This window comes from Bubalus kerabau, chromosome 2, assembly GCF_029407905.1.
Source record: "Bubalus kerabau isolate K-KA32 ecotype Philippines breed swamp buffalo chromosome 2, PCC_UOA_SB_1v2, whole genome shotgun sequence".
Taxonomy (NCBI): domain Eukaryota; kingdom Metazoa; phylum Chordata; class Mammalia; order Artiodactyla; family Bovidae; genus Bubalus; species Bubalus kerabau.
Window position 1 is genome coordinate 164,615,986 of NC_073625.1, and position 15,908 is coordinate 164,631,893.

General features: G+C 44.0%; 1 protein-coding gene across 1 annotated transcript in view; it reads left to right on the top strand.

The window, feature by feature from the left end:
• Positions 1-15,908, top strand: part of ANKUB1 (ankyrin repeat and ubiquitin domain containing 1) — a 30,458-nt gene that overhangs the window by 9,054 nt on the left and 5,496 nt on the right. The window contains exons 3-5 of the mRNA XM_055570356.1: positions 660-876; positions 10,679-10,793; positions 14,777-15,715. Of these exons, the coding sequence (XP_055426331.1) occupies positions 660-876; positions 10,679-10,793; positions 14,777-15,715 (1,271 nt within the window). The remainder of the gene's footprint in view (positions 1-659; positions 877-10,678; positions 10,794-14,776; positions 15,716-15,908) is intronic.

Below are 15,908 nucleotides of genomic sequence, written 5' to 3' on the forward strand. Positions count from 1 at the left end.
CCCGAGTACTTCCCTTTTTAAAGCAGTAAAAGTAAATACATGAGTTATTTGAAAAAAAAAAAAAAAAAAGTCAAACCATACAGAAGAGGAAGAGCATAAAATGATAAGCAAAATTCTACCCTGAGCTCAGTCCCACTCCCCAGAGACAACCTCCTAGAAAGAATTTAATTGGCTGAGGTTTAGAATCCACAGTATTTCCATATTAAAGTACATCATGATGGAGGAACTGTTACTAAACTAACACCTCCAGAAGCAGAGCATGGGATATATGATCACCACTCCTCTTGGTATCTGGGCCCATAGGTAAGAAGTAAGAAGGGACTCAAAGCCCTGCCAAGTCTCCTTCACTTTTCTCAAAGCCATGCTAAGTCGCTTCTTTGTGACCCCATGGACTAGGCTCCTCTATCCAAGGGATTCTCCAGGCAAGAATACTGGAGTGAGTTGCTATATCCTACTCCAGCAGGGCTCACAAATATCTTCAGACAGAAGCATGAGACTCAGACCAGAAGTCAAGGCACCTCAATGACTCTTGCTTGCGACCTTAGTACCCGTGCTGTAGGAGCTAGAGGCACTGAGAGCAACACTCCAAGATGTTTGTCCCTCATCCCAACCCCCAGATAAGACGTATTCCTGAGTCCTCTCCTTTTCTCTTCCCTTAGGAGGAAGATAAGCCCACTCTCTGTGTGTTCAACGCTGTGACCCAAGAGACCATGGCCATCAGGGAGGACATTTCCCTTCTTGATAAAAAAGTGTCTGATCTGAGAACACTGATAGCTCTGAGATGTGGCTTCCCCGTGAGTGTCTTCTGTCTTCGGACCCCAGAGGGACTGGAGATGTACGACTGCAACCTGCTCAGGGACTACCAGACAGAACTCGGTACCCCCCACGACGTGTGATAGCACCTACTGCTCGGCACTCGGGTTCTTAGATACCAGATGCACAACAGGAGCAGGGGTTGTTTCTAAACTAAAACCTCTATAGGTGCAGTGTGGATGTAAATTATCAAATTTATGTAAATTACCCCACTTCTTTGGGGGGGTATCCCTGGTGGTCCAGAGATAAAGAATCCACCTTCCAATGCAGGGACACGGGTTCCATTCCTGTGCAAGGAACTAAAAGCCCCGTATGCTTTGGGGCAACGAAGTAAGCCTGCTCACCACAACTAGAGAACCCTGCACGCCGCACTGAAGACCCAGCACAGTGAAAAAAAAACAAAAAACAAAAACACCCCTCTTTGTTGTCTGGGTCTGTAGACTAAGAAATAAGAACCTTCTCACAATCTCAAGAGCTTCCCCAGTGGCTCAGTGGTAAAGAATCCCCCTGCGATGCAGGAGATGCAGGAAATGCAGGTTCAATCCCTGGGTTCGGAAGATCCCCTGGAGGAAGGCATGGTAACCCACTCCAGTATTCTTGCCTGAAGAACCCTGTGGACAGAGGAGCCTGAAAGGCTACAGTCCATGGGGTCGCAAAGAGTCGGACATGACTGAGCATGCACGCACCACACTACAGAAGTGGCATTTGTCTTCAAGCAGCTTATGACCTAGTTATTTAATGAAATGACAAAGGATAAATGAGAAAACCAGGGTGACTTTTCTTCAGGCTTGTGCTGCTCAGGTCATGATGAGACACTTTAGAGATTGAGGAGAATTCAGAAATGGCCTGGTCCAACCTCTATTTTTGTTTTTGTTTTTGTTTTTTTTTGGTTGCACCATGTGGAATGCAGGATCTTATTTCCCCATGAAGGATCAAGCCTGTGCCACCTGCAATGGAATTATGGAATTCTAATCATGGGACCACTGGGGAATTCCCCCAATCCCTAATTTTTTATAGATTTAAAGAAAACAAAAAGATTCTATATGCTTAAATTACTTGCTCGGGGTATGTCAAGGATAACACACTTTAAAATGATCCTCAAAGAAGGAGGTGCTGAAGTTGACATAAGTAGACAGGAGTCAGAAAATGATACAGAAAACTGTCAGAGTCAGAAGCAGAACAGGGATTCTGCATTGTCACAGATGATGAAGAAGAGACTACTGGAAGCGGGTAAAAGACCAAAGACAGTGTATGATTAAAAACCTTTTGTTCTGGTTTAAAGGTCATTGGTGAGCTCAGAGAGAGCAATTCCAATAAACTGGATGGAGACAGAAAGGTTGCAGGCATTAAGAAGAAGATAAGTAATCCAGGGATAAAAGGCTCTTTTGGTGATAGAATGTCTGAGAATTAACTTATCAAGCATTGATCAAAGCTAACCATTTCCTAATGTTTGTGATTTTATAATTTTATGACTTCGGGTTTAGTGACACGTTATATAGGTCCAAGAGACACAAACATACACACACACACATATACCTTTTCTTGAATCAACCTATACAGGACAGAATGATGCCATTTGGTACTTCTCACTGTGAACACCTCATGGCATGTATTCATGGCCCAGACTGAGCATATCACATCTGAGAGACTATGCCAAGAAAAGGGTCCTGTCAGCTCAGGCCTCGAAATCTAGGTGGGCTCCAGGGCCCCTCAGCCAGACTTTAGGCCACTTAGAGACCTACTGTGCCATTTTAATGCCTTTTATATATGAGAAAACTGAGGCTCAGAGAAGTTAAGTGACCTTGTTCAAGGTCATATGGTAATGAATAGTCATCTCACATTCAGGGTTGGGCTCTTTCCAACAACTTCTACTGTCAACCCAGTGTCTTTACTGATACGTATTTGTGGCATCACTGGCTCGATGGACGTGAGTCTGAGTGAACTCCAGGAGTTGGTGATGGACAGGGAGGCCTGGCGTGCTGCGATTCATGGGGTCGCAAAGAGTCGGACACGACTGAGCGACTGATCTAATCTGATTTGATCTGATTTGTGCTCTTTAAGTTCTGATCAGTGTTCTGTTTTGATGTCCATTAAGGGAAACCCAAGCCAGAGACATGGTTTCCACATTCAGAAAGAAAAAGCCCAAATCGGACAGGCAAATACTGTCCCCGGAGTATGCATGAGGAATCCAGGAACTTGGGATAGAGGGACCACACAGGGAGAGGATGGAGACATTCCCTAGAACGGGCCCTGTTGCTTGCACTTGCTTTTCTGCGTAGCTGAGGCATGGTAGATGGGTTTGGAAGTAGAGAGTGGGTGGATCCAGGTTTTGTAAATATATACAATTTGGGGAATCCACTTAAAAAAATTAAGAGTAAAGAATTAGACAGTTCATGTAGGAAGAGTCCTTTAAGTCTCATTAGTTTTACTTTTGGTTATAAATTTTAGTTGTATTTTCTGGAGCAACAGAACACTTTAAAAATAAGTTGCTATTTTCTAACAGAATTCCTAAGCTTATGAAGGAATTTAATGTGTGACAAAGGAGGCATTACAGCTCAATTGGGATGGAAAGATTATCTAATAAATGGTGCTTATTAACTCACCTAGAAATTTGCTAGAAATTCCCAAGTTAAGCATTAAGAGAAAAACTATCCATTGTCACCTTTGATTTTTGAGAAATTAGAACTGCTTTACTACAAAAAACTGAAATTAATAGTTAGAATACCTGTAACATTTGTTCACGTAAAATACTCTGCTGGTGAGGGTCCTGGAATAGGCAGGTAAGTCTGGATTAACAATTGGTAAGATGGAAGAAGACAGAAGGTGAACCTTAGGGAGATCCAGCAGCGCCCCAGTAGGTGAATCATAGCACCAGGAATTTTTTTTGTTTTGTTGTTTGGTATTTAGTTGTCAAGTCCTGTCGGACTCTTTGAGACCCCATGGACTATATAGCCTGCCAGGCTCCTCTGTCCATGGAATTTCCCAGGCAAGAATACTGGAGTGGGTTGTCATTTCCTTCTCTAGGGGATCTTCCCCATCCAGAGATCCAACCCATGTCCCCTGCATTGCAGGCAGATTCTTTACTGCTGAGCCACCAGGAATCAATGAATGAATGACAGAACAGGTAGGAAATGAGACAAGCTGGTTGCTGACACTGGAGCCTCTGTCAACATGTAAGAGAAATCTAACCCCAGAGACTGGGATTCAGAATAAGAATTCTCCAAGTTCCAAGCTCAGAGAACAGAGATGGGATCTCAGTTCTGAAACCCCAAAGGTAGAGTAGGATGCTGAGACTTGTGCTCTGAGGCATAAGATGTGGACTTGGTCTCTTATTCCTGGAGGAATAAGGCAAGTTACTAAAACAGGACAACATCTGAGCAGGATGAACAGGAAGAGCAACTTTCCACCAAACTTCTGAGCTGCTAGCCTGCAACCTTAACAAGTCCTCTGCTACTGAAATTCAGACTGTTCCAGTCATTCGAATGGAGACTATGTGGCCTCACTGTGGAGGACCAAGGGGCCTGGGGTAGAGTACTAAGCTAAAGCTTTTCAATGCCATGTGTGAGTGATTTTCATAAACTAAAAAGATAGTAAGTCACTTAAGTTGGGAGATAATATTAATGCACTTGGTACAGTGTTTAAAGTTTCTTGTTTCTAGTGCTAGTCATAGAAATCCAATATTTTATTTTAAGATTTTCTCTTGATGTGGACCATTTTTAAAGTCCTTATTGAATTTGTTACCATATTGCTTGTGATTTTTATGTTTTGGTGTTTTGGCCACAATGTATGTGGAATCTTGGCTCCCTGACCAGGGATCAAACCTGTACTCTCTGCATTGGAAGGTGAAGTCTTAACCACTGGACTGTCAGGAAAGTCCTCAAATATTTTACAAGAAAGTTTAAATACAGCAAGAAGCTTTAGAGAAACAAATCTATTATGTCGGGGATGATCCGTGTTTTGGAAAATGTTTATTAAGGCATTTCTAGAGTGTATTTGTAGAACTGCTACTCAATCTCTACAGAATAATTCCATAACTCTCCAGCAAGAGACTGAGTTCTCCTAGCTGAGGCTAGGAGCTTTGAGGGTATTAATGCAGATCAGGCTCTGTGAGTAAACACGTTGTCAACTAGGAATCAACCCACAAAGGACAATGAGGCCAAGGTCAAGAAATCCTAGAGCCAAGAGTAAGGGCAGAAGAGCCCCACTTCAAGACTACAGATTGTAACATTCAAAAGGGAGGGATCAAAAACAAAACAAACAGCAACAACAAAACCACATAAGAGGGATCAGCAGGAAGAACATATACTTGTGTGGGTGTCTACCTGTGAAGTGGAGGCAAGAAGGGCAAGAGCAGAGAAGCAAGAAAGAAAGAGAAGAAAGGTAACTGAAAAAAGGAGACTTTCTAAGCATTCAAAAGAACCCTAGAGACATGAATTCCAAGCCAAATTCTACTCCCAGCTCACCGAGTAATTCAGGCAATTCTCCATGGGCTGGTCTTTTAGGATCTTTTTTTCTTTTTTTTGGCTGTGCTGGGTCTTTGAGAGGGCTTTATCTAGTTGCAGAGAGCGAGGGCTCAGTAGATGCCCTTAGGCATGTGGGATCTTAGTTCCCTGATCAGAGATTGAACCCATGTCCCCTGCAAATTCTATACCTCTGGACCACCAGGGAAGCCCTGGTGGATCTTCTTATCTTCAGCCTTTTGTGACTCTAAGGTTACTACTCTTATGAATATTCTACCTTCCTTCTTTCTCACCTACAAGTATTTATGGTGAACCTGTCTCAGCCTGAGGATATGCGTGGATGAGCCTAGTCACACACTGTCTCATCATCACTTTGGCATGCAACTTCTGGGGCCATAATCATATTGAGTCAAAAGCAATCAATCCATCTGCTGTCCAGTGACCTCAGCTCTCCTAGCTGAGGCAATTAGAGTCTCACTTGGAGACAAGCATGACAGAGAGGACAGAACAAGGGCCCATGAGCCAGATTGTCCAAGTCCAACACCGGGTTCCACTACTTACTGCTTATGTAAAACCTGGGGGTCACTTCATCTTACAGTGCCTCAATTTCCTCAGCTGTCAAATGGAGAAAATAATACAACCCATCACTTAGGGTTGTTGTGAATTTTAAATTATGAAATTCTTCATGTACTTAGAACATATAATAAGCATTCAGTGAATATTAGCTATTCATATTCAATATATTACTATTATTATTATTAACTATCATTCTTGTGAATTCAAACCGGGAAATGTAAAGAGACAAAACCGGTTATCAGTAGGGGTGAAAAATGAAAAGCATCAAGAAGTAAGGTTCAGTTCAGCTCAGTTCAGTTGCTCAGTCATGTCCAACTCTTTGGGACCCCATGAATCGCAGTACGCCAGGCCTCCCTGTCCATCACCAACTCCCGGAGTTCACTCAGATTCACGTCCATCGAGTCAGTGATGCCATCCAGCCATCTCATTCTCTGTCGTCCCCTTCTCCTCCTGCCCCCAGTCCCTCCCAGCATCAGAGTCTTTTCCAATGAGTCAACTCTTTGCATGAGGTGGCCAAAGTACTGGAGTTTCAGCTTTAGCATCATTCCTTCCAAAGAAATCCCAGGGCTGATCTCCTTCAGAATGGACTGGTTGGATCTCCTTGCAGTCCAAGGGACTCTCAAGAGTCTTCTCCAACACCACAGTTCAAAAGCATCAATTCTTCAGCGCTCAGCTTTCTTCACAGCCCAGCTCTCACATCCATACATGACAACTGGAAAAACCATAGCCTTGACTAGACAGACCTTTGTTGGCGAAGTAATGTCTCTGCTTTTCAATATGCTATCTAGGTTGGTCATAACTTTCCTTCCAAGGAGTAAGCATCTTTTAATTTCATGGCTGCAGTCACCATCTGCAGTGATTTTGGAGCCCAGAAAAATAAAGTCTGACACTGTTTCCACTGTTTCCCCATCTATTTCCCATGAAGTGATGGGACCAGATGCCATGATCTTCGTTTTCTGAATGTTGAGCTTTAAGCCAACTTTTTCACTCTTTCACTCTCCACTTTCACTTTCATCAAGAGGCTTTTGAGTTCCTCTTCACTTTCTGCCATAAGGGTGGTGTCATCTGCGTATCTGCAGTTATTGATATTTCTCCCGGCAATCTTGATTCCAGCTTGTGCTTCATCCAGCCCAGCGTTTCTCATGATGTACTCTGCATGTAAGTTAAATAGCAGGGGGACAATATACAGCCTTGACAGACTCCTTTTCCTATTTGGAACCAGTCTGTTGTTCCATGTCCAATTCTAACTGTTGCTTCCTGACCTGCATATAGGTTTCTCAAGAGGCAGGTCAGGTGGTCTGGTATTCCCATCTCTTTCAGAATTTTCCACAGTTTATTGTGATCCACACAGTCAAAGGCTTTGGCATAGTCAATAAAGCAGAAGTAAGGTTGGTTACAGCAAATCCACAACATGCCAAAGTTGTGATAGGACAGAAACTCTGGAAGTAAGCAGGGCAGCCTGTCAGTGGAGAAAGGAAGGCACACAAAGAGACCTAGAGGGCATGAGAGAGAGAGATCCTGGGACCCATGGGAGAAATGGCCCATTTTGAGAGGTCTCTTGGTTCCTTAGAAATCAAGATGTTGTCATTGTCTCGATATAATAAGCCCCATTTTCTTGAGGGTCTCCTTGCAACCCAAGAGCATAATTGAAATAGAGCCCATAGACTGGATGAAACATGATGCTTAGGCTCAAAGAGTTCTCTTTTAGTGTTTGTCAACTGGTAATTCAAAAGCAAAAATGTATGTTCAATGACAAATGTTTCCAAGTATTCTATGGTAACCAGCTGAACAGTCATTTATCCTATTTGGAGAGATAAGAGGATGGTGCAGTCAAAGAGGGCTTCCTGGAGGAGGTGATGCCAGGATTGCATCGTGAACTATTGAGAGGAAAGTGGGAGAATCAGAAGAATTTTAAAGAAGGGATAGCAAAAGAAGCCACAAATCCAGAAACAGCCTGGGGTACACAGAGAAACACAGGATAGTCTACTGAGCTACTAAGGGTTAGGAGGGCAGTACACGGCCAGAACGTATTTGAGCAGTGGGTCAGAACTTCATTTAACACGTATTTACTGATCATCCACCATGAGCCAGGCACCTTTCGGGAAAACAAGCACAGAGTTGTGAGCAAGAGTAGCAAGTTTCCAGGGACTTCCCTGGTGGTCCAGTGGCTAAGACCCAATGCAGGGGACACAGGTTCAATCCCTGGTCATGAGACTAGATTCCACATGCCACATCTAAAGATCTTGCATGCTGCAACTAAGACCAAAGCCAAATAAATAAAAGTCTTTTTTTTTTTTTTTTTTAACTAACAAGGTTCCTACTGTCTTGAAGCTTGCTTTTCAGTGGGGAAGGCATGCATCATCCAGTAAGCAGAAAAATATCCAATTTTAAATAGAATGAAGAACTATAAAAGAAAGCAGAAGGGAATAGAGAGTGGCATGGTAAGGTGGGGAGAGGTTATTGTAGATGGTTGGCTAGAGCAGGAGATGACATCCGAGCAGAAAATTGAATAAAGACGGGAAGGCTGTGGGGAGCTTCTCAAGGTAGATTTAGGTGAGAGATTATTTAGGCCTGAAATAGGACAGAGCTGTTTGAGATGGAGGTGAGAAAACAAGAGTAAAACTGTCAGGTCTTAGTGATTGTATGAGCTTCCCAGGTGGCTTAGTGGTAAAGAATCTGCCTGCCAGGCAGGACACACAGCTTCAATCCCTGGGTCGGGGAGATCCCCTGGAAAAGGAAATGGCAACCCACTCCAGTATTCTTTCCTGGAGAATCCCACAGACAGAGGAGCATGGTGGGCTACAGTCTATGGGGTCGTAAACAGCTGGACATGACCGAGTGACTAAAGAAAAACAAGTGATCGTGTAGATGTTGGGGGCATGAGAGAAAGGAAGGGATGGAGAACAACTCCCAGGTTTCCAGTTCAGGCAAGGAAGGAAGATGGTGGTAACACAAACTCAGACACGGGACAGGAGGAAAAGCAGGTTGTGGGGGAAAGGCTGTCTTTCACAACAGTAGGTTCTAGCATGATCCCTTGGCTGGAGATGTCCCCGGCAGAAGCAATCTGCAGCTGGAGCAGAGGCCTGCCTGGAGTTGGCGGACTCAGGGGTGAGGGCACAGGGGTGATCAATGATGCCATCAGTGGCACTGAGGTGGCCTGTGAGTCAGCCAACAAACTTGGAGTGGGCACTTGTATCCTCACAGAGGACCATCTGTGAGCACTCAGCAAGTGGCAGGTGGTGTGGCGAGTCCTAAAGGATCTTCCTCTTTAGTAGGCCATGAAAAAAAATGTCCAAACAAGTAAAATGATTTCAAGTACTGATGATAGGGACTATGAAGAAGTAAAAGTAAGGTCACAGCATAAGGGGTTTCGGGGAGGGTGGGTTGTGGCAGAGATTGCTTTAGCCATGGTGACTGAAATGGTCTTCTGTGAGGATACAATGTTGAAGGCAAAGCTGAGTAAGAAGGACACTGCCCTGTGGACCTGGATAAAGCCCCTTTGAAGCAAAAGAAATTGTAGGTCTTTCCATCCTCGGATGGGAGTGGACTTGATGTATCTGAAGAACAGGTGAAAGGTCAGAATGGCCAGAACAGAGTGAGGGAGGCAGGCCGGAGGCAGAAAGGGCCTCTGAGTGGGTCAGATGGGGAGGAACCCGTTTTTGTTTTTTTCTCTTTCTGGTCGCACTGCAAAGGTTGTCTTTCACAACAGTAGGGTTCTAGCATGATCCTTTGTCTGGTGACGTCCCCAGCAGGAGGAATCTGCAGCTGGAGCAGGGGCCTGGCTGGAGTTTGGACTCCAGCCAGGGGATCTTAGTTTCCCAACCAGGGATCAAACCCATGCCCCCTGCAGTTGGAAGCATGGAGTTTTAACCTCTGGACTTTCAAGAATGTTCCCAAGACTGGGTTTTATCCTGAGGGAACATGTAGATTAAGGGCAGAAGCCTGAGGAAAGATTCTTGGGAAACACCAGCCTGAAGGACAAAGGGAATGTAGTCACAAAGCCAGGAGTAGGCAGGCTTTTGCGGAACAAGTGATAAATCCTCCAGCTGCAATGCAATTATGTTCATAATGCAGAATGGCTCCTGTTTTGTGAAGGATACAATGCAAGGATCGTTCATCTTCACCCATAGCCCACAACATAAGCTAAAGGCCAAGAAGTACATATGTTCTGCACCATTGAGTTTCTCTTTCAACATAACAGCTTACATTTACATGGTGATGTATAGATCAGCAAGGAATCAGTGTCCACAGGACTACTTTAAGATAGCTGCAGAAAGAAGTCCAGCATTGTATGCTTTCACTGTGCAGATGAGAAAATGCCAAGTATAAGCTAAGCTAAGCTAAGTCACTTCAGTCGTGTCCGACTCTGTGCGACCCTAAACACGTCAGCCCACCAGGCTCCCCCGCCCCTGGGATTCTACAGGCAAGAACACTGGAGTGGGTTGCCATTTCCTTCTCCAATGCATGAAAGTGAAAAGTGAAAGTGAAGTCGCTCAGTCGTGTCTGCCTCTTAGCGATCCCATGGACGGCAGCCTACCAGGCTCCTCCATCCATGGGATTTTCCAGGCAAGAGTACTGGAGTAGGGTGCCATTGCCTTCTCCAAATGCCAAGTATACAGAAGTTAAAAGTTTTTCCAAGTTAATGTAGGCCCAAGCTAAAGACAGCATCTCTCTTTCTCTCTCACTTTTAGGCACCCCCGTCTCCTTATTCAAAGGCTACTTTTCATTTGGCACCCAGTTCAGGCCAGTTTGGAGAAAGCTATCATCAGATGTATTTTGATCACCAAACCCTGGTGACTCTAACCGTCTCCACCTCTCTTTATCCACAGGCACAACACTTCGCTTGGATGTCTGGGACGGATGGAAGGAGTTTCTGATGGGTTGTCTCCTTGGACAAAAACTTCAAGTCCAACGCTATTTATCAAATGAAGGACCAATCCTCAAGTACGAGATAAAGCAAATGCTAAACTAATCAATTTTTCCCAAACTCTCATAGGACCTCTTTAGCTGGGGTGTTGCTCCATGAAAGTTCCCCTTAGACATTTTTATTGCAATATATCCTGGAATAAGACAGCAAGGATGCCACCAGGGCTGAGAGCCTTTGGTGATGAATTGCAATTCAGGAAGGCTTTCCTTATACTAACAATCTAAATGGGAGACTTCACTTTGGTTTGGATATTAGACTTTTAACAACACTTTTTAAAGGCTACCAGAATAAGTGCCTTGCTACTCTTCTATTCAATTGTTCTAAAAACCACTGATTGCTAATTGATTGGCTTAAAATATCCGTGATCTCTTCCTAAGCTATCATGTAACTTATCAAATTACTTTTAACGCACGCTTTTAAACTTTTGCCGCACATGAAGTGTTGCCTGTGCTGCTGGAGCAATGGAGGAGGGTAGGCTCAGAGAAGCAGGTGGACATTTTAACTTATCTCTGCAGCCAGTAGCTTCCCAGGTGCATAAACTACCTTTTAGGTTTTAATGCAGTGGTATTTTTGAACAGTGCCCCCTTGTGGTGATTTAATCATACTTTACAGATGTCCACACACAGGAGGCTGTGAGGTGACAGACTGGAAAGCCAGTTTTTGAAATTTTCTAAGATATTCAAATAATTTGGGGATAATTATGATGCTCTCTTTGCATGCTCTGAATGCAAAGAAACATTTCATTGCTTTCAACAATGCCTATTTGTTGAATACTTTGTTGCAGACATTGTGTTATACTTATTACCTTATTTTATACTTAGAACATTTCTATGAGATTACCCATAAAAATCTTATTCTTTATCTTATTTTACAGGTAAGGAAACTGATTTAGGAAGTCTGCCCAACATCACACAGCTAGCAAAGGGCCCAATTAAGTTTTGGATCCCAACAACTTACTCCAGTGCACATGTACTTAACCATTTCCACTTAATCTTTAAATAAAATCTCAGAGCTCAGAGAATATACATAATAAGACTGAAAAACTCCTATTGCAATTCATTCACCCAATCAACAAACATCTATTGAGCGTTTACTATGTACTATGAGCAATAAGGAGAAGGCAATGGCAACCCACTCCAGTGCTCTTGCTTGAGAATCCCATGGACGGAGGAGCCTGGAGGGTTGCAGTCCATGGGGTCGCTGGGGGTCAGACACGACTGAGCAACTTCACTTTCACTCTTCACTTTCATGCATTGGAGAAGGAAATGGCAACCCACTCCAGTGTTCTTGCCTGGAGAATCCCAGGGACGGGGGAACCTGGTGGGCTGCCGGCTATGGGGTCGCACAGAGTCGGACATGACTGAAGTGACTTAGCAGCAGCATGAGCAATAAACAAGATATGATTCCTGCCTTTGGCAAGTTTATAGTTCAGTAGAAGAAACAAAAAATAAGTAACTAGTTCTTGGAAGAACAAAATTGCAAAATGTTCAGGGGTACAAACTCCAGTGACAATCTACCTAGATTCATAGCCCTACTCCCTCAGTGTTTAATTGTGTACACTTGAGCAAGTAGTCATCCTGTACCTCAGTTTCCTCTTCTGTAAAATGTGAATAATAATAGCACCTATCTTATAGAACTACTTTAGAGATTAACTGAGCTAACATCATAAGGAACTTAGCGGTCGGCCTGGCACATGGTCAGGAGCATATAAATGTTAGGTGTCACTGCTGTTACCATTCAGCCTGAAAAGTATGATGACATGGGCATTGTGCCAGAAGATAAGGGAATGTAGAGTAGGGACAACCAGACTTACAGGAGCAGATAAAGCATCCTTAAAAAGGAACTTGAAGGGCTGATACTCAGGTAAACGATTGGGAGAAGAATTAAAACGTTCCCATGAGGGCTTTCCTGGTGGCTCAGATAGTAAAGAATCTGCCTGCAATACAGGAGACCTGGCTTTGATCCCTGAGTTGGGAAGATCTCCTGGAGAAGGGAATGGCTACCCACTCCAGTATTCTTGCCTGGGAAATCCCATGGACAGAGGAGCCTGGAGGGCTACAGTCCACAGGGTAGCAAAGAGTCAGACACGATGGATTAACTAACACTTTCAAAACAGATGGAACCACATGTACAAAGGCCCAGGGGCAAGAATAGATTTTAAAAACTGAAAGAAGTTCCACATGGTAGTTTATAGAATAAGAGGAAGCTAGTGGCCAGAGTCTGGAAAGGTTAGAAGAGGCCAGCTCATGAAGGCTCCTGTAGGAATGTGAAGGAATTTGGACTTTATCTTTTGAATGGTGGGAAGACATGGAAGGTAGAGAAAGACCATGATGCAATCTGCATTTTAGAATGTTGGCTCTGGCTGCAGTATGGGGAATAGAGGCAGACAGTCAAAAGACACTGGCGGCCTGAGCTAGGCTTATGTAGCAGAGGTGGGTCTAGGAGAACAGATAGATAGTGAAAAGATGGTTTAGGAGGCAGAATCAACTAGGCTCAGCAACAAGAGAGCTCTAGTTCCAAAAACATGGGTATTAAGGATGAAAGCAAAGGCCAGTTAGTTGACCCAGGAGAGGCTTTTCTCCCCAAATCAGGAAAACTGATCAAATTCAGAGTTGCTGGCTTACACTAATGAATTTCAAAATAAATTGATATATGAACCAAAACACAAGTGCATTCATGTATAACTCTAGTTAGTTAGACTCTAACTAGGGTCTAACTAACTAGACTCTAACTAACTAGGGTCATAGGGCCCTAGAAACTCACATGTTCCGGGAAGATCATCTTTCTCATTCAGGAGAATTCCGTGGGAAGCCAATAGACAGGAACAGATGCTGTGGTGAGCATGCAATCAGAAACAAGACTTAGTTCTATGCAGTAGATTTTGGATGATACCAGGCTAGCTTGCCTCCATCTCTATAATGGGGTCTGATAAGCCTTGTCCAAGTGGATCTGGACAATACCTGGCAGGTTCCTGTCTAGCTTTGCCTCCCTAATTCTTATTTCTCTGAACGCTCTTCACCAATCATTTGATTTGTGCCTGATGGGGTATTGGAAGGATCGAGATGTCAGGAAGGCCAGTAAGGGTATAATACAGTGGAAGAGAAGGGGAGTTGGCGGGAAGTGATGTTAGAGATGGGCAGGGTCCTGGTGACAGGGGCCTTGTAGGCCAAAGTGAAGCATTAGAATTTCAGTTGCAGCAGGAAGCTATTAGAACAAACTAAGCTATTGTTTAGAACAGGGCATAGGCCACCACCAACTTAAGGAAAAAAAAGATTGCTAAGCACTATGTGAGGAAAAGCCCAAGCAGGATAAGAAGGAAGTGGGAGACCAGTTAGGAGACTGTGGCACTGGCCGTCATGCTGGTGGGAGGCAACCTAGTGGTTTAGCTCAGAATAGCAGTGGAGACTCTGAGAAGCCAGAAAATAAGGACAAAGCAAACAAACATACAAATCGTTCAAATGTCTAAAAATGTACTGAATCTCTTCCTGTACTTTCCCAGTTAATACAAAGCTTAATATTTTTCTTGAACATTTGATTTTCATAAAAAAGAAAACTGCTCCAAAGAAACCAGTTTGAATTATTTACATATGCACAGTAGGACAGTGTGTATAAGCAAGGCCTGTGTGATTTAACCTGCATATTGTGTGCTAAGTCACTTCAGTTGTGTCCCGACTCTTTGTGACCCCATGGATTGTAGCCCTCCAGGCTCCTCTACCCATGGGATTCTCCAAGCAAGAATACTGGAGTGGGTTGCCATTTCATCCTCCAGGGGATCTTCCCCACCCAGAGACTGAACCCGTATCTCTTGTGTCTTCTGCATTGACAGGTGGGTTCTTTACCACTAGCCCCATCTGGGAAGCCCGTATATTACTATAGGCCTTTTCTGAAAACATTTTAGGTAAAAGTTAGGAAGAAATAAATATTTTAACTAGTATGCTTCAGGGAGTATTTAGTGAAACTATATTTGTCTGTTTGCTCTGGCTTGTTTTCATTCATTCAGGTATCAGAAAAGGGTTGTCCTGTACATCGCTGCCTTTTATGGGTACATTGAGCTCACTGAATGGGCCCTGAAACAGGGTGTGCGGCCCCACGAGACAGTCGGCGTGCACCCCTACCGAGCATGGTGCCAGGAAGCCCTGCACACAGACGTCTCTAAATGCCCCATTCATGCAGCCGCGGAAGCTGGCCAACTGTTGATTCTGAAGGCCTTTGTCAATTGCAGCGTGCTGTGCCTGGATTGCAAAAACGCAGCAGGACAAACTCCTCTGACCATTGCGTGCAAACACAAGCATAAAGACTGTGTGTTGTATTTACTGAGTAAAATGTGGTCCACGGTTTCTTTTCTGAAAATCTCAGTCTCCATGAGGATTTATATTAAAATAAAACAATGGGTACTCAGAGCTCAGAGTCACAACCTGAATAAAGGCCAGCTTTGCGGGGCAAGGGTCTTGGGGGCAAAAGTTGGAGACGTTGTGATGGTGGACGGCTTCACCAAACCCAAAATGACCTCCAAGAGCTGGCAGAAGGCTATGGACAAAGACTCACAAGGAGGCATTGAGAGCAAACTGCCGCCCCTCAAGGAGCAAACTGTGAGCAGGAAACTTGCCTGTCCTTTGGCAGTTGCACAGCAGGACACAAGAGAAGAGATAGTCAGATTTCCTCCACTGGTAGATGCAAACACACTCTCTGAATTACAAAAAAGACAACAAAGCTGGAAAAAAACTACTGCCACAACTAGGAAAAAAGAAAAGCTCATAAAAAATACATATATGCCCCAAGTCCCTCTCCCTCCAATTTCAAGAGTGGGCTATTCACACCCATCTTTTTACTATGCAACTCCCAGTGCTGACTTTTTACTCAGATCTTCCTTCGCATCTTTCTCAGAGCATAGTGGGAGGACTCCAAGGGAGAATGCCATCTACTGCTTAGCTGTGGCCAGGTAAGCTTTTCTCTTCAAACAAAGGTGAACTTTAATAGGGCAGCTCTAGGGTACAACCTTGTGGCTCAGATGGTAAAGAGTCTGCCTGCAATGCAGGAGACCTGAGTTTGATCCCTAGGTTGGGAAGCTCCTCTGGAGGAGGGCATGGCAATCCACTTCAGTATGCATGCCTGGAGAATCCCATGGACAGAGA